The 27,951-nt window shown below is 43.6% G+C and overlaps 2 protein-coding genes across 4 annotated transcripts in view; both read left to right on the forward strand.

Moving 5' to 3' along the window:
- ncoa4 (nuclear receptor coactivator 4) overlaps nt 1–4,251 on the forward strand; it is a 14,591-nt gene extending 10,340 nt beyond the window's left edge. For both annotated transcript variants that reach the window (XM_044213544.1, XM_044213546.1), the window contains exons 7-11: nt 1–4; nt 106–786; nt 1,212–1,523; nt 1,686–1,778; nt 2,208–4,251. The exon at nt 1–4 is cut by the window's left edge and continues 119 nt beyond it. In XM_044213544.1, coding sequence (XP_044069479.1) covers nt 1–4; nt 106–786; nt 1,212–1,523; nt 1,686–1,778; nt 2,208–2,213 — 1,096 coding nt within the window. In that variant the 3' untranslated portion in view covers nt 2,214–4,251. The remainder of the gene's footprint in view (nt 5–105; nt 787–1,211; nt 1,524–1,685; nt 1,779–2,207) is intronic.
- A 4,216-nt stretch (nt 4,252–8,467) lies between these two features.
- LOC122884123 (zinc finger protein 135) lies at nt 8,468–27,951 on the forward strand. Of its 2 annotated transcripts, none has more exons than XM_044213548.1 (3): nt 8,468–8,664; nt 20,323–20,957; nt 23,937–27,951. In XM_044213548.1, exons 2-3 carry the CDS (start codon nt 20,380–20,382, stop codon nt 24,847–24,849), a joined length of 1,491 nt encoding a protein of 496 aa, XP_044069483.1. In that variant the 5' UTR covers nt 8,468–8,664; nt 20,323–20,379; the 3' UTR covers nt 24,850–27,951. The 2 variants fall into 2 exon arrangements, with proteins under 2 accessions (XP_044069483.1, XP_044069482.1); XM_044213547.1 differs by lacking the exon at nt 8,468–8,664 and adding an exon at nt 14,381–14,519.

The raw sequence follows: 27,951 nt of genomic DNA on the forward strand, positions 1-27,951 counted from the left end.
CAAGGTGAGGCGGACGAGGAGGCGTGTTTTAAACCCAGGGCGTTTCAGACCTCCATGTTGTTCCTGTTGATCACGTTGGAGTGACTTCCTGTGTGTTTGTGTCAGACTTCCTGTCCCGTCCTGGCCTCGGTGGACTTCCTGCAGGCCTGGGGTCAGCTCAGGGACCTGGAGGCGTGGCTCCTCCAGGACCAGACCGCCGCCAGCCGGGAGAGGGCCAACAGCAGCTGCAGCTCCTCCTTCTCCATCGAGAAGATCGACGAATCAGAGTTCACCGGCGCTGAGGAGGAGGAGGAGGAGCTGAGCGACTGGCTCATCACCCCACCCACTGTTGCCATGGAGACCATGTCAGACGGCGAGCGGTGGCGGCAGGTGCTGAAGCCATTCGAGGACGCCTGGTCATCCAGTGACTGGCTGGTGGGGTCAAGCCGCCCCCCCGCCGACTGCTCCTCCTGCTGCCAGACCACCAAGGCCGTGGAGATCGAGAACCTGGGCCAGCTCAAGTGCCTGAAGACCCCGCCCGCCTCCAGCCCCGAATCCCCCGCCTCCCCGGCGGCCCCGGTGACGGCGCCGGCCCTGGAGGCGTGGCTCCAGCAGGTGGTTCCGGTGCAGCAGAACTGCAGGGCTAACGAGGCCTGCTCCACCTACTCCGACTGCGTCTGCGAGGAGAACTGCGGGAGGGAAGCTCTGAGCGTCTGGCTGCTCCGTCAGGACGGGCGAGACAAGAACGGCGTCCCGGTCGCCAAGAACGCCCCGCCCACCCTGCACCTCAGGGAGCAGGAACAGAAGGTGATGTTCCAGCTTGTTTTGTCCTGTTGTAGTTCCTCCAGCGCGAACACGGAGTTACTGTGTCCGACAGACGATCCACGCTCGCAAGTTTGTGATTTTAAAAATGTTTTGTCTTTATCCAAAAAGTGGGCGGGACCTACGAAAGACGCGTCGCTATTGGCCAGTCTCGACCGGAGCGACAGCTTGGGAACGTGGATGACATTTTTAATCACAAACGTGCGAGCCGACTGTTGTTCTGGTCAGGTGGTTTCTGGTTTCCGTAGTTACAGTCAGCCTTCGCCGCTGACACGAGGATAAAAACTTTCTTAGAGATTTAACGATTATTAGTTTCCCGATCGATTAATCTGCCGACTGTCTTCTCTGTTAATCGATTAGTTTGATGTTTGAAGTGAAGCGGACTCTGACTCGGTGTCGTCCCTCCTCAGGTTCAGGCCATCCTGGAGGCCTGGCTCCACCCCACCCGCACCTCCTCCACCTCCTCCTCCCTGCAGGCTCTCACCTCCTCCCTCTCTGGCTGGGTGGCTCCTGAGGAGGAGAAGGCCAGCAGGGAGGAGCACAGCTCCCAGTTCAAGCCTTCCTCCTCCTCCTCCTCCTCGTCTCCGTTCCAGCGCCCTCTGGATCCAGAACTCTGGGTGCTTCCTGGGCAGACGCCTCCTCCTGCTCCGGGGTCGGGAGGTCCGCCCCGCCCAGCAGCCGAGGAGGACAAATGGCTGCTGAAGAAGAGGAGTCAGGCTCAGGTAACGGGACCACCGAGACCGGCAGAGACGGTTTCTTATAAGAAGCCGAACGCCCTCCGGCATCGAACCTGTGTTTCTTCTTGTTGGTTCACGGTGATGTCATCGACTTCACCGTGACGTCCTGACGGTTTCCTGACTGTACTTCCTGTTTCCTGTGTGTAGGAGCGCCTGGCGCTGCCCACTGTCTGTGACCTGTTCTCCTGTATGAAGGTGGGCGGAGACAAAGACAAATGGCTGCACAAGGCTCCTGAACAGGTGAGTTCACGCAGTCAGAACCTGTCACTGATGCTAACGCTAACGCTACCAGCCACAAACTGGAGCTACAGTTAGCCAGAGTTCTGCTTTTTATACCCGGTGCTGCGGCTGCTAGCCGTCAGCGGCGTCAGAGTCTATGACGTCACAGTTAGGGAGGGGGCAGAGAGCGCCAGACAGACGCAAACAAGCTAATGTTTCTTCATGCGACTCTGTGATCGTGTTACAGAGCAGAGCTAGCTACGGTTAGCTAATGTTAGCATAGCAGGAGCGTGTTGCGTTGGTAACCTGCAGACGGCAGCGCTGTGCCGCGTTCACGCTCTCTGAAAACTAGTGTTGAATGAACAGACTCACCTGTGCACAGGTGCATTTTATAACGTCGTCATCGAGGTAAATGATTGTTTCCTTTCTGAGTCTCTGTTTTCCTTCCAGATGTGACGACGACGACGGATGTTTCTTCTTCTCTCCTCTGGGAGTCAGTTTATTATCGCTGATCAGCGCACACGATCGCAACAATCTAACGAACACCGCCGCCTTCTTCCTGTGACATCACCACGCTGAGCCGCCGCCCGCCGCTCTCCTCCAATCGGGATCAGGAACCGACCGATCAATACATTAACTGCTTGTCTGTGGGAAAACTTTAACGGACTTTGATTTGCATTTTAAAGACCAATCGATTAATCAATGACTCCAGGTGTCGGGTTTGCTCTCCTTCAGTCAGTCGGCAGGAAATAAAAATGCTAATTGATTCGTTATTTAAGTCTTGTCAAGCAAAAATATCAATCGCTGATCAGAACTTGTTTATTTTGAGGTTTTCTGTTTTTTCTTTGACTCACGTGATCGAAATCAGTTTGTTTCTGTCTGTAATGTTCTTCATCGTCGTCTGACGCTCCAAAGAGCAAACGATTAATCGATTAGTCGAGAAAATAATTAGCAGATTAATCAATAATAAAATAATTAGCTGCAGGGCGCGTCGATCAGCTGATCCCGACAGGAGGGGAGGGGGCGGAGCCTGAGGGGACAGGGCGGGGTCGAGTGGGCGGGGTTAAAGTTAGATAAAATAACCTTTATTTTAACAAACCTGTTTTTAAGCTTTCACTTCATTTCCTCCTCTAACAGAATCTGATTGGGAATATTCCTTTTCTTCTTCTTTGGTTTTTCCTGTGAAACTGCTGAACTGCAGAGATCTACTTCCTGTCCAGACTGCAGGCTGCTCGCATCACTTCCTCAGTTTTTTTTTTACTGCAGATTTCGAGGAGACGGCGGTGATGACGGCGGCTTTCTTTAAAGTTACAACCTTCAGTTTTTCATCACTGCTTAGCGTTGGGGTTTGCACATGCTCAGTGGCGTTTCGGGCCGTAGCGACGTCGTGCACTTTAAAATCTCGTTTTGTTTCTCTGTGAAGGTTTAACAAATATAAAAGCTTCACAGGAGAAATACCTGAGCTGTTAGCTGTTAGAATGGACGTCAACGGGAATGTTTAGTTGCAGTACCGCGAGTGACCACCGGCTGAGTGGAGGCGCCGCTTCACATCTGTCAATACATCGTCAATACATCTGTCAATAGATCTGTCAATAGATCTATTAATAGATCTGGCAATAGATTATTAGATCTGTCAATAGATCTGTCAATAGATCTGTCAATAGATTAATAGATCTGTCAATAGATTAATAGATCTGTCAGTAGATCTGTCAATAGATCTGTCAATAGATTATTAGATCTGTCAATAGATCTGTCAATAGATCTGTCAATAGATTAATAGATCTGTCAATAGATCTGTCAATAGATCTGTCAATAGATCTGTCAATAGATTAATAGATCTGTCAATAGATCTGTCAATAGATTATTAGATCTGTCAATAGATCTGTCAATAGATCTGTCAATAGATTAATAGATCTGTCAATAGATCTGTCAGTAGATCTGTTAAAGGGTGCATGACTGACTCGTCGTCTGCTCCTCCGACCAGCAGAGGGCGCCGTTGTCTCCCGTCTATGCGTGTGGTTTTATTATTAGTATTTTACTGCTTTTTGAACATGTATGAGCTGAAGGTGTGTGAGGAAACCTGCAGCTGTTACATTAAAAGCTCCTGGTCTGGTTCTTCTGTTGTGCCCTGAGTTGAGTCTTGCAGGCTGACAGACTCTGTATGGCCTCGACCGTCTCTAATCCGAAGCGTTTGATTGGTGGAGCTCGTCATGCGTCATTAAACGCCTGGAGGACTCGGTTCAGGGCAGAAAACAGATAAAAATCTACGGAATAAAAAACAAAGAACTTTGTTTCCCAGAATGCCTTGGGTGGGAGCAGCCTGCAGTCCGTTAGCAGACGGGTCACATGACTCCGCAGTCAGCAGTGATTGGTGCTTTTTATTGAAGCTGTGTGATAGTTTTGGGGGGCGGGGCTTCTGTCATATAGAGCTGTGATGTCATCAGTGCTCTCTTCCTGCTGTGATTCTCTACAGTAATAAAACATGCTGACATCATCACTGTGTCTGTGACATCATCACTGTGTCTGTGACATCACTTTATCATCATCAACTTGAACTGACGGGAAGTTTCCAAAGTTTCCAGCCACTAAAGCAGCCGACACACACACACACACACACACACACACACACACACACATATATACACACACACACACACACACACACACACACACATATATACACACACACACACACACATATATACACACACACACACACACACACACACACACACACACACACACACACACACACACACACACACTGCTTCACACACCAGATCAGCTGTTTACTGGAATCAAACAGGAAGTTTAACTTTAAGGGAAAGTACTGCTGCTTCTGACGAGTCAATCAATAACCTTATTAATATCAATATTATCAATATTATCAACCGCAGCAGCAGATTAAAGCTTCGTTCGCTACCTGAGACTAAAGTCCGACTACAGATTCAGACTTCCTGTTCCATGGATTGATTACTGAGGGGCCTAGCGGGCCCTGGACCAGGGGCCAGCAGGTGAGGTGAGGGGCCCAGCAGGTGAGGGGCCAGAGGTGAGGGGGCCAGTGAGTGAGGGGCCGACAGGTGAGGGGGCCAGCAGGTGCAGGTGAGGGGCCCCCTATCAGGGGGCCTCATAATCGAGCAGGTGAGGGGGGCCCCTATCAACAATTCTCATAATCGATTAAAGAAAGAAATCTGAAGACATTTTGGACAAAAAATCAATGAGTTGAATCAATCGATCAGCTGCATCTCAACCTGCGTTCAGCTCGTGACCTTTGACCTCAGCTGAGTCAACACAGCTGTGTTTGTGTACTTCAGGGTCATCAGGAAAACACAGCGCCGGGATCAGTGGACTCAGCTGTGTTTGGACAGCAGGTGACCTCACACACACAGTGACACACACACAGTGACACACACACACTAACAGACACACACACACAGTATCCTGTGTGCTGTTGCAGGCTGGGGCAGCAGGCTGAGGGCAGCAGGCTGAGGGCAGCAGGCTGAGGGCAGCAGGCTGAGGGCAGCGAGGGTAGCAGGCTGAGGGGTAGCAGACTCCAACAAAAACTGATCCGTAAGGCCGGTGACATTGTGGGGCGGAGCTGGACTCTCTGGCGGTGGTGTCAGAGAGGAGGATGCTGGGTAAACTACACGCCATCTTGGACGGCGTCTCCCACCCGCTCCATGACGTGCTGGTCAAACAAAGGAGCACCTTCAGCGGAAGACTCATCCCCCCACAATGCACCACAGAGCGCCACAGGAAGTCATTCCTGCCTGTGGCCATCAGACTCTTTAACTCCTCCCTCTAAGAGTCAGTCTGTATGACCCGAAGGCACTAAACTGGACACTGATCATTAACATCTCTGCCATACTTGAGATAATTAATCTGTAATTAATCTGTTTTATATTTTCTGCTCGGTGCTTTCCTGTGTACTTTCTATTAGCCTGTTTATTACCCTATTTTACTTTCCACAGGAAAGTACACACACACCCACACACACACACACACACACACACACTCTCACACACACTCACACACACACACACACACACACACCTGTCTGGGCTTGTTGCGGCCTCCGAGAATCAGCTGTTGAACAGAAACTGAAGCGGTTCCGGGTTTTTCTGGGTTTATTTTTCAGATTCAGTTCCAGTTTTGAATCCCGAGTTAAAGTTAAACATAAAGTTTTATTGGAGCAGTTTCAGGGCCTAAAATATTAACGAGATGATCCACGCGCAGTTTCCTGAACTGAACTTGCAGCTCAGCCAATAACTTAAATTTTCTCTGGAGAAATAAGCATCATTATATAAGGAAAAATGATATTGTTAAATCTTTAGAAGAAGGCGGCCTGAATGCCATTGATTTCGACCCAATGAATGGCACTTTAAAATTACGGTGGTTACAAACTTTTATAACAAATCTAGACAGTTTCTGGTTCAATCTCCCCGCTAAAATATTCTCTAGTTTTGGTGGTGTCGAATTTCTTATTAAATGTGACTTTGAGTTATCCAAATTACCCATTAAGTTGTCTAAGTTTCATGGACAAGTTCTCCAGTACTGGAAATTAATTTATAATCATAATTTTTCGCCCCATGATACACCTTTATGGAATAACAGGTATATACTGATTAGGAAAAAATCCTTCTTTTACAAACACTGGGCTGAACAGGGTGTAATGCTGGTTTTACATTTACTGGATGACGGCGGTAATTTACTTAACTATTCAGATTTCATTCACAAATATAATATTATTTGTTCTAATCAACAATTTACACAAGTCATCAATGCGATTCCACAGCTGTGATTGGTTCTGTTAAAGGTTTTTTGATGTACACACACTCTGTTCCCCGACTGTTTCCCTGAACTGTTCAAAACATTTCCTTTTTAGACAGAAAATGTAACAACAAGTTCTTAAGATCCGTATTGTCCAATGAATGTTTTTCCTTTAAGAAGATGAAATATTATGAAAGGTTTCAGCAGTCAAAATATAAAACAGCTCAGATGTAACTATTTAAAACTTCCTGTCCCACCCAAAGCTAAAGAGCTACGTTTCAAATTGTTAAATAATGTTTATCCTGCAAAGAATTTTTACATTCAAAGTTTAATATTGAAGACAATGTTTGTACTTTTTGTTTAGCGAACATTGAAACAGACGAGCTTCTCTTTTTCTCGTGTGTTTATTCAAAGATATTTTGGGATAGTTTCTGTTTTTGGGTTTATCAAAACAACTTAGGTGTCCGATCTTTCGATTACAGTGATGTTAAATTTGGCGTTGTACTGAAGGACAAATCAAAAGATTTAACAATTAATAGCATGATTGTTATGGCAATTTTTTTCATTCACAAATGTAAATTTGGCAATATTAAGCCTTTATTTAATGTTTTTATTCATGATATGTCATCTTTAAAAGAGTCTTTGAATGTCTGTAATAATCTGGAAGCTCTTTCTTTGAACCCTGTAACTTTGTAATTACGGCTTTCTTTGTTCTTGGTTTCATTTTTGTTCAATTGTTCGACCTGCTCTACTTGAAATATTGAATGTTTAATAAGCCTGTATGCTTTTTGAAATAAATATTTAAAAAAAAAAAAAACTTGCAGCTCAGCCAACACGTGACGTCACTTCCTGCCCCTGATCTTCCTCCTCATCCTCATCTACTCCAACAGCTGACGTGCAGGCAGCGCGCGCCGCCTGCCGGTGAGTCCGCGTCACTGTCAGTGCAGATATTATTAATATTAGTAATAATAACACGAACAGGCGGATTATAGTTATAAGTTTAAAAAATCGTTATTTTCTTCTTAAAGCGCTCAGGTGTGACATGACGTCACCGCACTGCTCACCTGGAGGCTGAGAAAGGCCCGTAATGACGTGTTGCTGCTCTAACAACCGCGTGTCAAAATGTCGACTTTTAGAAAGAGTTTACCGCCTTTAGTAAATAATAATAATTTTAATATGTTGTGACAAAAAAATCTCGCGTGATGACACCAGCCACTTCGATTCGCTCAAGAAGACCGTGAGATGCAGTTGAAAGCCCCCCCAAAAACTAGGAAGTGAACCTTGAGTCGAGTTATTTTGTCACACATTCTGATCCCGAACGTCAAGGACGAACTTCGATGCACAAATCGATCATTTCCATCGGCTACATACGAGGCAGTGAAGGGCGGGAAGCTCAGGCAGCGCTGCGACTGAATTATAAAGTTGAACATTTGTAAAATGTAATCGCGAAGTAGTCGGTTATTTTAATACCGAATTTATCGGAAGCCTTTAAGGATTGTAAAGATGTGCCGATATAATCATTAGTTGTATGTAAAGTAGATATGAGAGGCAAGATTGCCTAAAAAGTATTAATTTTTCAAAGGAGTTCAACATGCTCTTAGAAAACGTTACTTCTCTCCGTTATTCTTCAATGAAAATACATAAAATAACTCCAGATATGAATAAACACCGATAAAATACACCTTCAGTACATATATCTGACTTTAAAAATACAGATTTAATCACATAAACACGAACTATATTCGTTTGAACCCGCTCGGTCTCGGTTCTGTCGGATTCACGACAGCTTCACGACACTTCACGACATTTGGGAGAGTTTGCGGGTTTTCAGTCCGCCGGCCAATCAGATTCGATGCAGCGAGCAGGCTGCGCAGTAGCTGAGCCAATCACAGTCCGGAGAGCATCCGGACAGTTCGCCGCCTGCCGCCCCTGAGACGCAGCGTCCCATCCACTCTGCCCGGCGACCTGCCGCTCTGTGCCGCTCCGCACCGCATCAGCGACGTCGCGGCAGCGGTTGCTAGCCGACAGGCTGCCGCTGCTCTCCGACTGCGATGTGACAGAGGTGCGGCAGAGATAACGGACTCAAATTCTCACCGAGGACCGAACCGGGAGAAGCGGGACCGATCCGGGTTGAATCGTAAGTGTTTGGCTTGAAAATGATCCTCGTGATTTGACCGGTAAAAAGCCGAAAACGGGGCGGGTTGTGTCGGAGCGGCGCGCGGTGTGGATGTGTCGAACATGGCTCGTGTGTGTTGAGGCGTCCGGATGGATCCGCGGTGACGCGACGTCCACCGGGAGAGGCTCGCGTGAAGGCCGGTCCCGGGAAAATACCGCAGCCGAGCCGGTTAATGCTGAACAGACACACGGTGCCGCTGCTGCGGTAACGGAAAACAAACCGGAGGCCTGAATATTTACTGCTCCTGCTGCTCTTCATCCTCTCTCCTCCTGCTCCTCCTCTTCATCCTCTCTCCTGCTGCTCTTCATCCTCTCCTCCTGCTCCTCTTCATCCTCTCTCCTCCTGCTCCTCCTCTTCATCCTCTCTCCTGCTGCTCTTCATCCTCTCCTCCTGCTCCTCTTCATCCTCTCTCCTCCTGCTCCTCCTCTTCATCCTCTCTCCTGCTGCTCTTCATCCTCTCCTCCTGCTCCTCTTCATCCTCTCTCCTCCTGCTCCTCCTCTTCATCCTGCTCCTGCTCCTCTTCCTCCTCCTCTTCATCCTCTCTCCTCCTGCTCCTCTTCATCCTGCTCCTGCTCCTCTTCCTCCTGCTCCTCTTCCTCCTGCTCCTCTTCATCCTCTCTCCTCCTGCTCCTCTTCCTCCTCCTCCTCTTCATCCTCTCTCCTCCTGCTGCTCTTCATCCTCTCTCCTCCTGCTGCTCTTCCTCCTGCTCCTGCTCCTCCTGCTCCTCTTCATCCTCTCTCCTCCTCCTCCTCTTCATCCTCTCTCCTCCTGCTGCTCTTCATCCTGCTCCTGCTCCTCCTGCTCCTCTTCCTCCTCCTCCTCTTCATCCTCTCTCCTCCTCCTCCTCTTCATCCTCTCTCCTCCTGCTGCTCTTCCTCCTGCTCCTGCTCCTCCTGCTCCTCTTCATCCTCTCTCCTCCTCCTCCTCTCTCATCCTCTCTCCTCCTGCTGCTCTTCCTCCTGCTCCTGCTCCTCCTGCTCCTCTTCATCCTCTCTCCTCCTCCTCCTCTTCATCCTGCTCCTGCTGCTCTTCCTCCTCTCTCTCCTCCTCCTCTTCATCATCCTCTCTCTCCTGCTCCTCTTCCTCCTCCTCCTCTTCATCCTCTCTCCTCCTCCTCCTCCTCTTCATCCTGCTCCTGCTCCTCTTCCTCCCCCTCTTCATCCTCTCTCCTCCTGCTCCTCTTCCTCCTGCTCCTCTTCCTCCTGCTCCTCTTCATCCTCTCTCCTCCTCCTCTTCATCCTGCTCCTGCTGCTCTTCCTCCTGCTCCTCTTCCTCCTGCTCCTCTTCATCCTCTCTCCTCCTCCTCCTCTTCATCCTGCTCCTGCTCCTCTTCCTCCTCCTGTTCATCCTCTCCTCCTGCTCCTCTTCCTCCTGCTCCTGCTCCTCTTCCTCCTGCTCCTCTTCATCCTCTCTCCTCCTGCTCCTCCTCTTCATCCTCTCTCCTGCTCCTCCTCTTCATCCTGCTCCTGCTCCTCTTCCTCCTCCTCTTCATCCTCTCTCCTCCTGCTCCTCTTCATCCTGCTCCTGCTCCTCTTCCTCCTGCTCCTCTTCCTCCTGCTCCTCTTCATCCTCTCTCCTCCTGCTCCTCTTCCTCCTCCTCCTCTTCATCCTCTCTCCTCCTGCTGCTCTTCATCCTCTCTCCTCCTGCTGCTCTTCCTCCTGCTCCTGCTCCTCCTGCTCCTCTTCATCCTCTCTCCTCCTCCTCCTCTTCATCCTCTCTCCTCCTGCTGCTCTTCATCCTGCTCCTGCTCCTCCTGCTCCTCTTCCTCCTCCTCCTCTTCATCCTCTCTCCTCCTCCTCCTCTTCATCCTCTCTCCTCCTGCTGCTCTTCCTCCTGCTCCTGCTCCTCCTGCTCCTCTTCATCCTCTCTCCTCCTCCTCCTCTTCATCCTGCTCCTGCTGCTCTTCCTCCTCTCTCCTCCTCCTCCTCTTCATCCTCTCTCCTCCTGCTCCTCTTCCTCCTCCTCCTCTTCATCCTCTCTCCTCCTCCTCCTCCTCTTCATCCTGCTCCTGCTCCTCTTCCTCCCCCTCTTCATCCTCTCTCCTCCTGCTCCTCTTCCTCCTGCTCCTCTTCCTCCTGCTCCTCTTCATCCTCTCTCCTCCTCCTCTTCATCCTGCTCCTGCTGCTCTTCCTCCTGCTCCTCTTCCTCCTGCTCCTCTTCATCCTCTCTCCTCCTCCTCCTCTTCATCCTGCTCCTGCTCCTCTTCCTCCTCCTGTTCATCCTCTCCTCCTGCTCCTCTTCCTCCTGCTCCTGCTCCTCTTCCTCCTGCTCCTCTTCATCCTCTCTCCTCCTCCTCCTCTTCATCCTGCTCCTGCTCCTCTTCCTCCCCCTCTTCATCCTCTCTCCTCCTGCTCCTCTTCCTCCTGCTCCTCTTCCTCCTGCTCCTCTTCATCCTCTCCCCTCCTCCTCCTCTTCATCCTCTCTCCTCCTGCTCCTCTTCATCCTCTCTCCTCCTCCTCCTCTTCATCCTCCTCCTGCTCCTCTTCATCCTCTCTCCTCCTGCTCCTCTTCATCCTCCTCCTCTTCCTCCTCCTCCTCTTCATCCTCCTCCTGCTCCTCTTCATCCTCTCTCCTCCTGCTCCTCTTCATCCTCTCCCCCTGCTCCTCTTCATCCCGCTCCTGCTCCTCTTCATCCTCCTCCTGCTCCTCTTCATCCTCTCTCCTGCTCCTCTTCATCCTCTCTCCTGCTCTTCTTCATCCTCTCTCTTCCTCCTCTTCATCCTCTCCCCCTGCTCCTCTTCATCCCGCTCCTGCTCCTCTTCATCCTCTCTCCTGCTCTTCTTCATCCTCTCTCTTCCTCCTCTTCATCCTGCTCCTCTTCATCCTCTCTCCTGCTCTTCTTCATCCTCTCTCTTCCTCCTCTTCATCCTGCTCCTCTTCATCCTCTCTCCTCCTGCTGCTCTTCATCCTCCTCCTCCTCCTCTTCATCCTGCTCCTCCTCCTCTTCATCCTCCTCCTCTTCATCCTCTCTCCTCCTGCTCCTCTTCATCCTCCTCCTCTTCATCCTCTCTCCTCCTGCTCCTCTTCATCCTCCTCCTCTTCATCCTCTCTCCTCCTGCTCCTCTTCATCCTGCTCCTCTTCATCCACTCCTCCTCCTCCTCTTCATCCTCCTGCTCCTCTTCATCCTCTCCTCCTCCTCCTCTTCATCCTCTCCTCCTCCTCCTCTTCATCCTGCTCCTGCTCCTCTTCCTCCTGCTCCTCTTCCTCCTGCTCCTCTTCATCCTCTCTCCTCCTCCTCCTCTTCATCCTCTCCTCCTCCTCCTCTTCATCCTGCTCCTGCTCCTCTTCCTCCTGCTCCTCTTCCTCCTGCTCCTCTTCATCCTCTCTCCTGCTCCTCTTCCTCCTGCTCCTCTTCATCCTCTCTCCTCCTCCTCCTCTTCATCTTCTCTTCCTCCTCCTCTTCATCCTGCTCCTGCTCCTCTTCATCCTCTCTCCTCCTCCTCTTCATCCTCTCTCCTCCTCCTCTTCATCCTCTCTCCTCCTCCTCTTCATCCTCTCTCCTCCTCCTCCTCCAACAGGGTAATAAACAGGAATAAACAGGAATAAACAGGAATAAACAGTAATAAACAGGAATAAACAGGGTAATAAACAGGAATAAACAGTAATAAACAGGAATAAACAGGAATAAACAGTAATAAACAGGAATAAACAGGGTAATAAACAGGAATAAACAGTAATAAACAGGAATAAACAGGGTAATAAACAGTAATAAACAGGGTAATAAACAGGAATAAACAGTAATAAACAGTAATAAACAGGAATAAACAGGAATAAACAGTAATAAACAGGGTAATTATCTAATAAACAGGGTAATAAACAGTAATAAACAGTAATAAACAGTAATAAACAGGGTAATTATCTAATAAACAGGGTAATAAACAGTAATAAACAGTAATAAACAGGAATAAACAGGGTAATAAACAGTAATAAACAGTAATAAACAGGGTAATTATCTAATAAACAGGGTAATAAACAGTAATAAACAGTAATAAACAGGAATAAACAGGGTAATAAACAGTAATAAACAGGAATAAACAGTAATAAACAGTAATAAACAGGAATAAACAGGAATAAACAGGGTAATAAACAGTAATAAACAGTAATAAACAGGGTAATTATCTAATAAACAGGGTAATAAACAGTAATAAACAGTAATAAACAGTAATAAACAGTAATAAACAGGGTAATTATCTAATAAACAGGGTAATAAACAGTAATAAACAGTAATAAACAGGAATAAACAGGGTAATAAACAGTAATAAACAGTAATAAACAGTAATAAACAGGGTAATTATCTAATAAACAGGGTAATAAACAGGAATAAACAGTAATAAACAGGAATAAACAGGAATAAACAGTAATAAACAGGAATAAACAGGGTAATAAACAGGAATAAACAGTAATAAACAGGGTAATAAACAGGAATAAACAGTAATAAACAGGAATAAACAGGAATAAACAGTAATAAACAGGAATAAACAGGGTAATAAACAGGAATAAACAGGGTAATAAACAGTAATAAACAGGGTAATAAACAGGAATAAACAGTAATAAACAGTAATAAACAGGAATAAACAGGAATAAACAGTAATAAACAGGGTAATTATCTAATAAACAGGGTAATAAACAGTAATAAACAGTAATAAACAGTAATAAACAGGGTAATTATCTAATAAACAGGGTAATAAACAGTAATAAACAGTAATAAACAGGAATAAACAGGGTAATAAACAGTAATAAACAGTAATAAACAGGGTAATTATCTAATAAACAGGGTAATAAACAGTAATAAACAGTAATAAACAGGAATAAACAGGGTAATAAACAGTAATAAACAGGAATAAACAGTAATAAACAGTAATAAACAGGAATAAACAGGAATAAACAGGGTAATAAACAGTAATAAACAGTAATAAACAGTAATAAACAGGGTAATTATCTAATAAACAGGGTAATAAACAGTAATAAACAGTAATAAACAGTAATAAACAGTAATAAACAGGGTAATTATCTAATAAACAGGGTAATAAACAGTAATAAACAGTAATAAACAGTAATAAACAGTAATAAACAGGGTAATTATCTAATAAACAGGGTAATAAACAGTAATAAACAGTAATAAACAGTAATAAACAGTAATAAACAGGGTAATTATCTAATAAACAGGGTAATAAACAGTAATAAACAGTAATAAACAGGAATAAACAGGGTAATAAACAGTAATAAACAGTAATAAACAGTAATAAACAGGGTAATTATCTAATAAACAGGGTAATAAACAGTAATAAACAGTAATAAACAGGGTTAGGGTAGTCGGACTGCACCAACAAGTCGCCTGCATTAAAAGTTATTTTAGGTTTTTTTATTTTCCAGAAGTGGCAGCACTCATCATCATCATCATCATCATCATCATCATTATATACCCAAATATAGTCTAAAAAAATTACAGTTTTACACATCATTATTTAACTATAATTTTATTTTTATAGTATTTTGGTTTATATTTATGTTATTGTATATTATTATTATATTTTCATTTATTTTATATTTTAGAGTTTATTTAATATTTATTTAGTTATAATATTATATATTGTAATATTTTTCTATTTTATTTTCTGTTTTATTTTATTGTTTATTGTTTTTTGTATTTGGTTTTATTTTGAAGGACAATCCGCCGTACTTCCGTTCTTCGCAACCATTTAATCCTTTCCCACAATGCTTTGTGTCCACGTCCCCTGCTTCCTGTTTATTGTGACCGTCTCCACCGGTAAAATTTTAACGTTTACGCCGCTGTGCCCCCGCCGAAAGCTCGGTGAGTAATCGAATCCCGACACGTTTCACCGCCAAATCCGGTTAGAGTCGTTTATTCGGCAGTTTGCTCTTTTATTTTGACAGTTAACGTTCAGGGACGAGAAAATCCCTCCTCTGCTTCCTCATCACTGACACTGAGCCCGGCCGAGCCCCGGAACTCCACTCAAAAACTCCAATATTTAAAACCTCCACGCTTTACGCCCAACATGAAATAATTTTGAAAACCATTTAAGACATTTCACGGAACAAAAGGTTCTTGTAATTATTTCGGCATTGAGATAACCCAAAGATCAGCTCTAATTTTGAATGAAATGTCATATTTAATAATGGATGCCCTGCCAGCAGCCGCCCTCCGCGGGGTATTCAGTGGGAAGTAATCGCGGCAGTAATGAGGAAATCTGTTATACGTGTTTCTATCCAATGCACGTTAAATGCTGCTTGTTTTAGTTAATACATCCTAGACTGAAGAGCGAGAGAACAATTTGTTAAAAAGCAAAGGTCCGTCTGTCAGCTAGGTACGGCTCCCGGCAAACTGGGAGACACTCAAAATGACGGATATTTGAAGGGAGTTTGGCGTGACGGGCTGGCTTAAAGAATGAAAGTGTCACAGAGCAGCCGGATGATTATTATCTGCGTTACCGTTTTCAGCACAAGCATCAGACGGACGGAGGCCACGTGACGTTATGAAGCTCATATCAGCGATCTCCTAAATATTACATTTGTGTTGGCGGTTGTTTTGGCTGCAGGAGGTCAGAGGTCACCTGTCTTTATTATTTACTGTGACGTCACGGAGTACTGACCTTATATGGAGTGTCAGCGTCACTGTGGCCTCTCAGACTGACCTCAGACATGTCCTTTGTTTTCTGAATGTCTAATAATTCATAACAAATGAATCTAGTGACCTGCGGCTAATGATTCTTTTCGTCGATCGATTATCAATCGATTATTAGTTTCTGCATCGGCGCGTCGTTTAGTCTCGAAATGGCAAAATAACGAAGATGTTCGTGTTCGTTAGAAGCCAGAGATTTTCAGTTCACGTAAAACAGATTATAAAACAGCTGATTCATTTTCTGATAACTGACTAATTGATTAATCGGTTGAATGATTTTGTGTCACTTTATATCATCGGAGCTGAATCGATCAGTTGCCTAAAAAATGCATCGTCAACTGTTTTGATAATTAAGTAATTATTTACTTCAGTTATCAATCAAGACCACCATTGATCCAGTGTGTCAGCTTTCATAGACCGACAGTGAATCAATGACTTGAGAAAATAATGGGCAGATTAATCGATCGTTTGTGAGTGTGCTCGTTGATCAGCTTTCGTCTGCTGTAGATGCTCTTTGTTTTACGGGCTCACGAGCTAAAAGGTTTGGGAACCAAAGGGTTAATCGAGTCGTCGATCAACAGAATATTAATTGGTAACTATTCAGATGATCGGTTAATCAAACGGTTGGTTTGCAGCTGTTACTCGTTCCGCATGTTGTTATTTACACATATTAAAGTGAAAATCACACATTTACATCATCTCGTGGTCGATCAGTCAGATCAATATACAGTATTAAATGTGTTTATACTCAGTTAGTTCATTCATCAATTAGCTGATTGACAGAAAATATATCTGCAACTATTTTCATAAGCAATTAATTGTTTCAGTCATTTTTTAAAGTAAAAAATCCCCAAATTCTCTTGTTGAAACTTCAAATGTTCAGTTTGTCTTTTGGAAACTTTATGGTTCAATATATTGACGACTCATGACATCAGCAGTTTTCTGAAGTTTAACAGACCAAACGATTAATCGATTAATCGATTAATCGAGAAGTTGTCAGATTAACGGATAGTGAGAATGATCAATGCCTTTCATTATAACATGTCACATGTTATTTAACCCTTTCATTATAACATGTCAGATGTTATTTAACCCTTTCATTATAACATGTCACATGTTATTTAACTCTTTCATTATAACATGTCACATGTTATTTAACTCTTTCATTATAACATGTCACATGTTATTTAACTCTTTCATTATAACATGTCACATGTTATTTAACCCTTTCATTATAACATGTCACATGTTATTTAACCCTTTCATTATAACATGTCAGACATGTTATTTAACCCTTTCATTATAACATGTCACACTATTTAACCCTTTCATTATAACATGTCACATGTTATTTAACCCTTTCATTATAACATGTCACACATGTTATTTAACCCTTTCATTATAACATGTCACATTATATTTAACCCTTTCATTATAACATGTCATGTTATTTAACTCTTTCATTATAACATGTCACACACGTTATTTAACCCTTTCATTATAACATGTCACATTATATTTAACCCTTTCATTATAACATGTCACATGTTATTTAACCCTTTCATTATAACATGTCACACACGTTATTTAACCCTTTCATTATAGCATGTCACGTTATATTTAACCCTTTCATTATAACATGTCAGACATGTTATTTAACCCTTTCATTATAACATGTCACACGTTATTTAACCCTTTCATTATAACATGTCAGACATGTTATTTAACCCTTTCATTATAACATGTCACATGTTATTTAACCCTTTCATTATAACATGTCACATGTTATTTAACCCTTTCATTATAACATGTCACATGTTATTTAACCCTTTCATTATAACATGTCACATGTTATTTAACCCTTTCATTATAACATGTCACATGTTATTTAACCCTTTCATTATAACATGTCAGACATGTTATTTAACCCTTTCATTATAACATGTCAGACATGTTATTTAACCCTTTCATTATAACATGTCAGACATGTTATTTAACCCTTTCATTATAACATGTCAGACATGTTATTTAACCCTTTCATTATAACATGTCAGACATGTTATTTAACCCTTTCATTATAACATGTCAGACATGTTATTTAACCCTTTCATTATAACATGTCACATGTTATTTAACCCTTTCATTATAACATGTCATGTTATTTAACCCTTTCATTATAACATGTCAGACATGTTATTTAACCCTTTCATTATAACATGTCACACTATTTAACCCTTTCATTATAACATGTCACACACGTTATTTAACCCTTTCATTATAACATGTCAGATGTTATTTAACCCTTTCATTATAACATGTCACGTTATTTAACCCTTTCATTATAACATGTCACGTTATTTAACCCTTTCATTATAACATGTCAGACACGTTATTTGACCCTTTCATTATAACATGTCAGACACGTTATTTGACCCTTTCATTATAACATGTCAGACACGTTATTTGACCCTTTCATTATAACATGTCAGACACGTTATTTGACCCTTTCATTATAACATGTCAGACACGTTATTTGACCCTTTCATTATAACATGTCACACACGTTATTTAACCCTTTCATTATAACATGTCAGACATGTTATTTAACCCTTTCATTATAACATGTCACATGTTATTTAACCCTTTCATTATAACATGTCACATGTTATTTAACCCTTTCATTATAACATGTCAGACACGTTATTTGACCCTTTCATTATAACATGTCAGACACGTTATTTGACCCTTTCATTATAACATGTCAGACACGTTATTTGACCCTTTCATTATAACATGTCAGACACGTTATTTGACCCTTTCATTATAACATGTCAGACACGTTATTTGACCCTTTCATTATAACATGTCACATGTTATTTAACCCTTTCATTATAACATGTCACACACGTTATTTAACCCTTTCATTATAACATGTCACACACGTTATTTAACCCTTTCAAAGTGTCAGAAAACTGAAAAATAACACATTCATGTTTTATTGGACCAACAGTCCAAACAGATTCAGTTTACTGAGAAATAAAACAAATACAAGCATCAAATCATCACATCTGAGAAGCTGAACGCAGCAAATATTTTAGTATTTTTGCTTGAAAAATAACTGAAACGATGAATCAATTATCAAAATAGTTGCTGATTCATTTTCTGTTGATCGACTGATCAATGAATCATTGCAGCTCTGAGCCATCAGTTTACAACAAACCATGTTTTTGTTAATGATGCTGGAGCAGATCAATAACTTATATATGTAAGCTGGACTGATGGAAGCTACTGGAGTTTTATATTTGCCCACTTTGTCGATCAGTACACAATTTATTGTCAACTATTTTCATGATCGATTAATCGTTTCAGTCATTTTTTAAGCTGAAAGGCCAAAAACTTCAAATGTTGCTGAAATAAAATGAGACATCTTAAGACCTCACATTGGACATTTTTCAACAATATTTGACATTTTATAGACCAAACGATTAATCGATTAATTAAAAAAAGGTTAAAGAAAATAATAGTTAGTTGCAGCTCGACCGCCTTTTATTTATCAGGTGTTTAATTCACTGGATTCAACAAAAACAGATATTTTTAATTCATTAAATCACAGTAAATATCAATATCACAACATTTACAACTGACGGAGGATTTTATCGACGTGGTCCACTGATTATACTTTTATACTTATTGTACTTTAATCCTTTTATCCTTTAATCCTTTTATCTTTTAATCATTTTTATATTATAATCCTTTGATCCTTTTTATACTTATTGTACTTTAATCCTTTTATCCTTTAATCCTTTTTATATTTTAATCCTTTTATCCTTTAATCATTTTTGTATTTTAATCCTTTTGTCCTTTAATCCTTTTATCCTTTAATCATTTTTATATTATAATCCTTTTATCCTTTAATCATTTTATACTTATTGTATTTTAATCCTTTTATCCTTTAATCCTTTTTATATTTTAATCCTTTTATCCTTTAATCATTTTATCCTTTAATCATTTTTATACTTATTGTACTTTAATCCTTTTATCCTTTAATCATTTTTGTATTTTAATCCTTTTATCCTTTAATCCTTTTATCCTTTAATCATTTTTATATTTTAATCCTTTTATCCTTTAATCATTTTTGTATTTTAATCCTTTTGTCCTTTAATCCTTTTATCCTTTAATCATTTTTATACTTATTGTACTTTAATCCTTTTATCCTTTAATCCTTTTTATATTTTAATCCTTTTATCCTTTAATCATTTTTATATTATAATCCTTTTATCCTTTAATCCTTTTATCCTTTAATCATTTTATACTTATTGTATTTTAATCCTTTTATCCTTTAATCCTTTTTATACTTATTTTACTTTAATCCTTTTATCCTTTAATCCTTTTTGTACTTCAATCCTTTTATCCTTTAATCCTTTTATTCTTTAATCATTTTATACTTATTGTATTTTAATCCTTTTATCCTTTAATCCTTTTTATACTTATTTTACTTTAATCCTTTTATCCTTTAATCCTTTTTGTATTTTAATCCTTTTATCCTTTAATCATTTTTATACTTATTGTACTTTAATCCTTTTATCCTTTAATCATTTTTATACTGGTTGTACTTTTATACTTTTAATCCTTTTGATATATAAATGTTGTAGTTAAACAAATTTCTACAGATTTCTTTAGTTTGTGTGAAACTGAAACATGTTTTAGATCAAACTTTCACACTGAATCTTTGTTTAACCAAAGAATATATTATTGGTATCATTATTATTATTATTATTATTATTATTATTATTTTTATTATTATTATTATTGATCTTTTCATTCTGATGCTGAGTTGCTCCTCTGTGGTGAAACACAAACAAACATCACATGATCATCTTGTATGTTTCTAGTGATCAGACATGGACTGATTATAACATCTGTTATCCTCCTCCTCTTGTTCTTCTTCTTCTTCCTCTTCTTCTCCCCCCTCCAGGCCTGTAGCTGCTCCTCTGACCCTTCCTCTTCCTCCCCCCCCCGGCCTCTGTTCAGGATGGAGGACTCGGAGACGGAGCTGGCGGTGTCGGAGTCGGACGCCCTGGGTGCAGACTTCATTACGGTGGAGCTGGACACTCAGCCCATCGAGTACGTGGTGAAGTGGGCGGAGGTCGGCTCCAAGTTCACCATCTCCTGCGTGAAGAAGGACTCGGACGACCCGTCGGACCTGACGGCCGACCAGCTGAAGATCGAGACGGACGAGGCTTTCTTCGCTCCCTACGAGGAGGTGTACCCTTGCGAGGTGACAGAGCAGAGCGTGGAGATAAAGACGGACTCTGACGAGGACGAGGACGACACCGAGGAGGAGCAGGAGGTGCTGGTGGAGGCGGGGAGCAGCCAGCTGGACGGCGAGGTCGACTCGGACCAGGCCGACTTCGAGCCGGACGAGCGGCAGTACCGCTGCAGCTACTGCGGGAAGTGTTACAGCCATGCCTCAAGCCTGTACCGCCACCAGCAGACGCACACCGGGAAGAGCGCCGGGGCGCCGCCGCCCACCAAGCGGGCACTGGAGCCGACGCATCAGGAGGCGCGCTACTCCTGCCCGCACTGCGGGATGAGCTTCAAAGGCAGCAGGTCTGTACTCACTGTTTTCAGTAGCGAATCATCTCTAATTACTTTCTGATTAATCGTTTACAGAGTAAACAGTTTACCAGAGTTCAGACGGATTCATTAACGCTGACAATCCAAAACCCCACAAATCAGTTATTATTCATTCAGACATTCAGGTAATTATGTACAGAGCGTTCACCGCAGGAACAACTGAAACTGTGTTTGGACCGAAGGAACCAGGAAGTAAATGCAGCTCCTGTGCGGTAGCTTTGCAGGGCTGATCGTCTCTGATTGGTCCAACAGCGTGGCTGCTTCAACTTGCGCACCGTTCATTCAGAAAACAAGGAAGTGCTGTAGTATCGACATCAGGACGAGGTTTCGGACATTTACTGTTCATTAACGTTAAAAACGAAGTCAGGGACTGACTCGCGATCAGAGACCAGCGTGAGAAATAAAACTTTATTTTGTGATTGTTTCATGTCGGTTCTAAAGCAGAAATAAGCCGCGTTTCCACCCAAAGAACCAGGAACTAAAAGTTCCTTCAGCCCGCTGTCGTCTGCGTTTCCACGGCGGTCTGAAGATCAGGCAGAGTACACCGTTCAGTCACACCTTCACACAGCTGCGTAACTGTTGTTTTAACTTGTTAAACTCGTCACCTGCAGTTCAGCACGAGGACCTTATTATTTTAACCTGTGCACTGTCACCTGTTTGAAACCCTGAGGAAGCAGCGGCTCAGTTTCCCCGTTATACAGCGGCGAGCTCAGAGCGCTGTAGTATTAGAATATGGTAACACTTTCTACACATACAGCAGCGTGTACACTGTCTTCAGACACAAGAACAGCCGCTGTTCACACATTCAGTCCCACAGCTGTTTATTAATCTGCAGAAATATAAACGTGTGAAACGCAGCGTTTGCGTGCTTCAGCAGGAGACGCGAGGGCTGCCGGCGTCGCAGGAGGAAACACGCCGGTCTGCAGCCGCCACTTCACTTTACCGCAACGCTTCATCTGAAAAACACACCCGGCAACGCATCGATCCAGGCGGTCAAACCGCCGCTGCTCCGCCCGGCGGAGCTCGCCCAATCAGAAATGTTAAGCGCAGCAAGCCCCGCCCCGAAAGTGCCTGTACTTTTGGAAAGTACAACCCCCCGAGCAGGGACCTTTGGGGGGTAAAATAATGTCCCCGGTACTTAATTTAGACCTGGTCCCTGCGGTGGAAACCAGTTCCTCCAAAGGTTCTGGTCCTGCGGTGGAAACCAGTTCCTCCAAAGGTTCTGGTCCTGCGGTGGAAACGCAGCTTTAGTTGAAAAGGGCTGATAGAAGACACATAGCTAAAACAAGATAATCGATCAACCAATCAATAAATCGACTTATTTCAGCTTTAGTTAGATACCTGGTATCTCCAAACTGACGTCCTTTCTCATTTGACCTCGGTGACCTTTAACAGTCAACAGGAAGTTGTTCAGCTGGTCAGCTGGATTTCTGAGCTGCGACGCTAACGGACGTGTTGCTGAATCAGATCTCGCTCCTCGGGATCAGAGCCGTGTGGAAAACATTCAGGAAGCAGCTCCGCGTATTTAGCTGGCGTCACTTTCACCGGTTACCATGACAAACGTCTCCGGCTGCGGCTCAGATCAGCTGACGCTCATAAGGGTTTTTCCATTGTCCACCGAACAGCCAGGTAAAGTAGCTCACCTGGATGAGGTGTTGCAGGTGTGCCGGTCACAGTAACATTTAAAACTGATCCCCTGAACAAATACAGCAGAATGTGTCCACATCTGGTTGATTGGACCTGTTTTATTGATCAGTGGCGTCGCTAATGAAGCTCCGCTAACTCAGTGATAAACTTCTTCACAATAAAAGCATCCCGCCAGTGGAAAGCTTTTAATGTGAAGCAGCAGGAAGTGTTCAGGTTGCATCAGCAGTAACTTCACACAGCTCTGATCGCAGACACACACCTGTACAGACAGGAAGGAGGCCGTCACAGGGCGTCTGGGTTCACCACAGCTGATGGGGAACGATCAGGTGTGTCAGATTTAGTAGCCATTTATTTCGTCAATATTTTGGTAATTAAAAGTATCAGACTCATATCAGCAGGTAATCAATATTAAAGGACTCGTCAGTAATAAGATCGACGCACTCAGCCCACGTCAGCTGACCGAGAACAACAGGCTGTGAGCTTCCTGTTGATCACGTGTCACGTCACTGGGAGCTGTGGGAGAACTGGTCCAGGTGACATCACAAAAAATCCAAATCACTAAAATGTTTAACGTCAGACTTGTTTTTATTTTCTCATCACTAGCGAGTCTTTAGTTTTTAACGAAATCTCCTTAACGTCTACCTCGGCGCGTCTGTTACCCAGCAGCGCCGCCTCCTGTTGCAACTCTGAAAACAAAGAGAGAGTTTTTAATCTGTTTTCAAATTAAACTTTGATCACAGAAATATAATCTGTTGTTACACTAGAACATTATCAAATAATCTAATACTTTAATGAATAACAATAAATTAAAAAGAGATACGAGTGGAAACACCTGAGCAGGTGCGTCTCAGTGTTCTTCCACTGACACACTGAGCAGGTGAGATTGTTTTTAATAATCCTGAGCAGAACTGTAAACGAACTGGGATCCAGTTCTGCTGCTGGAGCTCGTTTTTATATATATTCATTATTTTCCACTCCGGCTTCACACAGTAACGTTTTCTTCGGCTGCAACTAATGTTTGTTTTCATTATCGATTAATCAGATGAGTTGTTTGGTTTAAAAACATAATAAAATAGTGAAAAATGTCCGTCCGAGTTAACGTCTTGCAGGTCTTGTTGTGTCCCAGATTCGGTTTACTGAGATACGTGAATCTGAGAGGAACTGACAGCCGAGGGTTAGATTCATTTTAAAACTGATTAACTGACTATTTATTTACGCCATGACACCTTTTCCTCCCTCATTTTTCAATCAATAAAGTTGCATCAGATCCTAACTTTTGGTTTATCGTGTGTTTGCACCTGTCAGGATGCTGGGGAGTCACCTGCGGCTGCACGGGAAGCGGCGGATCCACCCCTGCAACATCTGCGGGAAGGAGTTTAATCACAGCTCCAGCCTGTCGCGCCACCGCCTCATCCACAAGAAAGGAAAAGGCCTCCCCAAGGACGTCGGCCTCGGCCCCAACATGGCCGCCCTGCGCCACTCGCTGAAGGCCGGCGGCAAGAACAAGAAGACCAAGAGGCAGCAGCAGAGGCAGCAGCAGAGGCAGCAGCAGCATGTGGCGGCCGCCATCATTCAGAGTCAGGGCGGAGATAAGTTCTACGCCTGCCCGCAGTGCGACATGAGCTTCAGGACGTCCACGCAGCTGTCCAAACACCAGGTGACCCACGTCAAGGAGCTGCTGGACAACTACACGCCAGGCAAGGAGAACCTGGGCGAGAGCTCGTCCGACCTCAAGATCCGCCTCAAGCTCTGCTCCCGTGACAAGCCCAACTTCTACACCCTCTGCAAGAAGAACCGCCGCCGCAAGGGGGGTCGGGCCGGCAAACGGGGCTCCGCCATCTCAGAGGAGGAGGAGGAGGGGGGAGGCGGAGGCGGAGGAGGAGCCGGTCGCCACGGCTGCAGCCAGTGTGGGAAGCGGTTCAGCCACGCCTCCAGCCTGGCGCGGCACCAGCAGACCCACAGGGTGGTGGACGGCGGCGGGCGGGGGAAGCTGCAGCAGCATCAGAAGCAGCTTCACGTCAAGACCGGACTCCCCGCCACCAAGACCAAGACCTACACCTGCGCGGCCTGCAACAAGACCTTCATGCACTCGTCCAGCTTCTCTCGCCACAAGAAGGCCCACCTGGAGGAGGAGCAGCGTGCCCGAGCCGCCGCCGCCAAGCGCCGGAAGAGAGTCGTCTTAGACGAGACCGCCCCACTGGAGTCCGACTCCGAGTGAAGTCACCCGGCTCGGGGCTGGGTTTGGACCGGTTCTGTACCTGTTCTGGGTTGGTTCTGAATCAGCACTGACTGGTTCTGGACTGGTTTGGGACCAGTTCTGGAAAAGTTCTAATTTGGAAAAGTTCTGGACCAGTTCTCACCAGTTCTGGACCAGTTGGGGACAGATTCTGGGCCGCTCGTGGCAGTTTGTTTGTCCAGGTTTGGGGAACTGGAACTGGTTGATTCTTCTCTGGTGTAGATAGCAGCAGGACATCGTATACGGTCGTATGGCGGGGGGATCTCCACATATGGTCATATCCATATATGGTCATAACTGACCCTTAGCGAATTGCTCTTAAGGATGGGATTAGATTTAAAGTGTTACCCCCGTGCCCCGCCCCGCCCCGCCCCTCCTCCACCTGTCTGTTAGGTTGCACACGGACGCTGTTCGCTTTCATTCTGCCCTCTCTACACTCCATTTCCCATCAGCCACCTGGGGAGAGAGCTGGGAGCTACCGTCAGCTTCTCATCTGTCCGTCACAGGCCACGCCCACCTGCCACCACATTTCCCATCAGCCCCAGGACCTGTACATCTGATGGCTTTCAGTCAGAACTCAGCATGTCGTAGAGCATTATGGGAAACTGAGTCTCCACAGAAAAGATTCATAACAACATTAAAACCTGTTGTTGAGTGCTGAGATCCGACGGCAGCAGGTCGGTTTGATTTTACGGAAGTTTATTAACGACAAACAAAAACTACGGAACGCACAAATAAACTCAAACAGTAAACCGGCGTCAGAGAGCGACGGCCGAGCTGTGACATCGTGAACAAAAACTCCAGCTTTAAAAACCATCAGATATTTTCAAACAAACGCTCTGCTCCTCCAATCAAATCAAAGTGTCTTTCTCTCTTCAAATCCTATTGGTTTACAGTAGAATCTGCCACCGTGTTGGTTATCGTCCCGTTTCAACAGAAAATGTTACGATGCAGTAAAGAAATTGATTTTCTGAGATCAATCAGGTAGTTTTTTCTCAAACTTTTGAACACTCCAACCTCATAATTATGACTTTTTTATATATATATATATATATATATATATATATATATATATATATATATATATATATATATATATATATATTAAAGTCTCATAATTCAGATTTATGTCACAAAGTAAATCTTTTTTTCACTCGATCTCTTCTGTAGAGTTCAGAGGAAAAAGTCAGAATCTGAAATAAATCTTTAATTTAATATTTAACTTCCTTTTAATTTCATGTTTTTTAGAATTCTGATGTTTCTGCTAATTTTTTGAGGGATATCCAAAACTAAAATTTTTTTTTTTTTTTTAACGTGGCCCTGATGTTCTTCCGTACGACTGAATCAAAAAAGCGCTGAAACTAATGATGATTTCTAATCGATGTTTATTGATCTGTCCAACCAAACCCAGAGACAAATCCTCACAAAGACGCTGAAGACAGACGATCTCTGATAAATGACTAAAAAGATTCGACTTATCGATTCAGCGAGACTTGAAAATTATTTTCAAACGAAACCACGACACAAATCTCAGCTGACAAAAGCTGGAGTTAGTTTTGTCGTTAGTAAACCTCCGTACAGGTCTGGTCAGGTTCAGAGCAGCGACTCCTCCGCTCGCCTCCACGTTCGTTTTCTTTCCTCTCTGACGTCACCGCCCGGTTCCTTCCTGGTTTCCATCAGAGTGATTTCGATTGGCTGAAGTTCTTATTGGCACAACGTTCTGATTGGTTAACTGTGTTATAGCTTTGATATTTTTAAAATGTGAAATCCGAGCAGACGAGCTGACTGGTCAGAGCTGGTGTTCCTCCACATTAACGTTTGCATGAAGACTATAACCTGCAGATAGTCGGCCATATTTGTAGTTTTTCAGCTGTATGTGTTTGATGACTGATTTGCAGCGTCTGACGTTTGGGTTTCTCGTTTTAGCAGCGGAGCGGTCGTGTTGTGGAGGTCGAAGGGGAAACTGCACTACATATTTATGAATTTGGAACAATGTTGTAATATATAAGTATAAATGGTATTTAAATGTGATTCACAAGTTTAAAAAAACAAAACAGAAACAAGAGAGCCTGGCCTAGCTGCCCTCGTTATCGTAGCAACACCACCGCCACCTTCATCGTTTAGCATCGTCATCATCGACAGCAGCAGACAGGAAACGACTCCGGCAGACGACAGCAGCAACATCCGGCAGATGTCCGGTTTTTCAAAGTTAAAGCCTCCAGATCAGTTTATTAAAAAGAATCCGGTGAAGTAAAATGTGAGATTTTTGTTGATTTACAGCAAAAACAGAAATTCTTCTGGACCCGAAAGGACAAAGATTCATTGATTGTTTGATTGAAAAGACGAACTGACGCCTGAGAAAACATTTGAACTAAAATGGTAAAAAAAAAAAAACATAATTTATTAATAAAAAAAAACAACAATTTATTGAATTCTGTGATCAGATACAAACACAAAGCAGCCGCTTCCACAAAGTAAACGTCTGCATCTGTTTGATCACAGAATCGATCCTGTGAACAGAAGCTGATTGGTTATTTAAAGACTCGAACATGGACGAACTTCCCGTCAGAGTTTTTCCTCCCTGACAGCTTCAGCCAAACTAAAACCATCACCTGAGGACGGCGGCGGCCCCTGAAGCCCCCCCCCCCACACTTATTGTTTCCTGCTTGTCGAGCTGTCTGACGGCAGCGGACACTTTCAGTTTGTGAATAACATTTTACTGTGTGAATTGGATTTGACTTAATTTAATGGTGACCTATTTATAAGTGTGTGTAAACGGCCGACAGTCGCACTACGAACCTCCCGTAGAAAATAAGGAAAAGAAGTTCCTCCTCCTCCTCCTCCTGCTCTTCATCTTCCTGGTTTGTGTTTCCTCAGTTTCGGGCCTTAAAGCTGCCGTTCTCTTTTTGTCCACAGTTTTGCATTTCGATCCATGTTGTGTTGGTTTGTTTTCTCTTTGGTTCGTGGTTTCAGCGAAGCTTCACCTGCAGGTAGAAGGCTGTTCGTCATTGTATCGTGTTTGCCAATAGAATAAACCCAGTTGACATGTTTTGTCTTGCGTTTTGTAATAAACCTTCAAAAGAA

Source organism: Siniperca chuatsi, linkage group LG11 (assembly GCF_020085105.1).
Source record: "Siniperca chuatsi isolate FFG_IHB_CAS linkage group LG11, ASM2008510v1, whole genome shotgun sequence".
In the NCBI taxonomy this organism is placed as follows: Eukaryota; Metazoa; Chordata; class Actinopteri; order Centrarchiformes; family Sinipercidae; genus Siniperca; species Siniperca chuatsi.

Bases quoted from the DNA above. Each gene is read 5' to 3' on its own strand.
- LOC122884123 (XM_044213548.1), top strand. From the start codon at position 20,380: ATGGAGGACTCGGAGACGGAGCTGGCGGTGTCGGAGTCGGACGCCCTG. The intron at 20,958-23,936 runs GTCTGTACTCAC...TGCACCTGTCAG, and splicing joins ATGAGCTTCAAAGGCAGCAG to GATGCTGGGGAGTCACCTGC.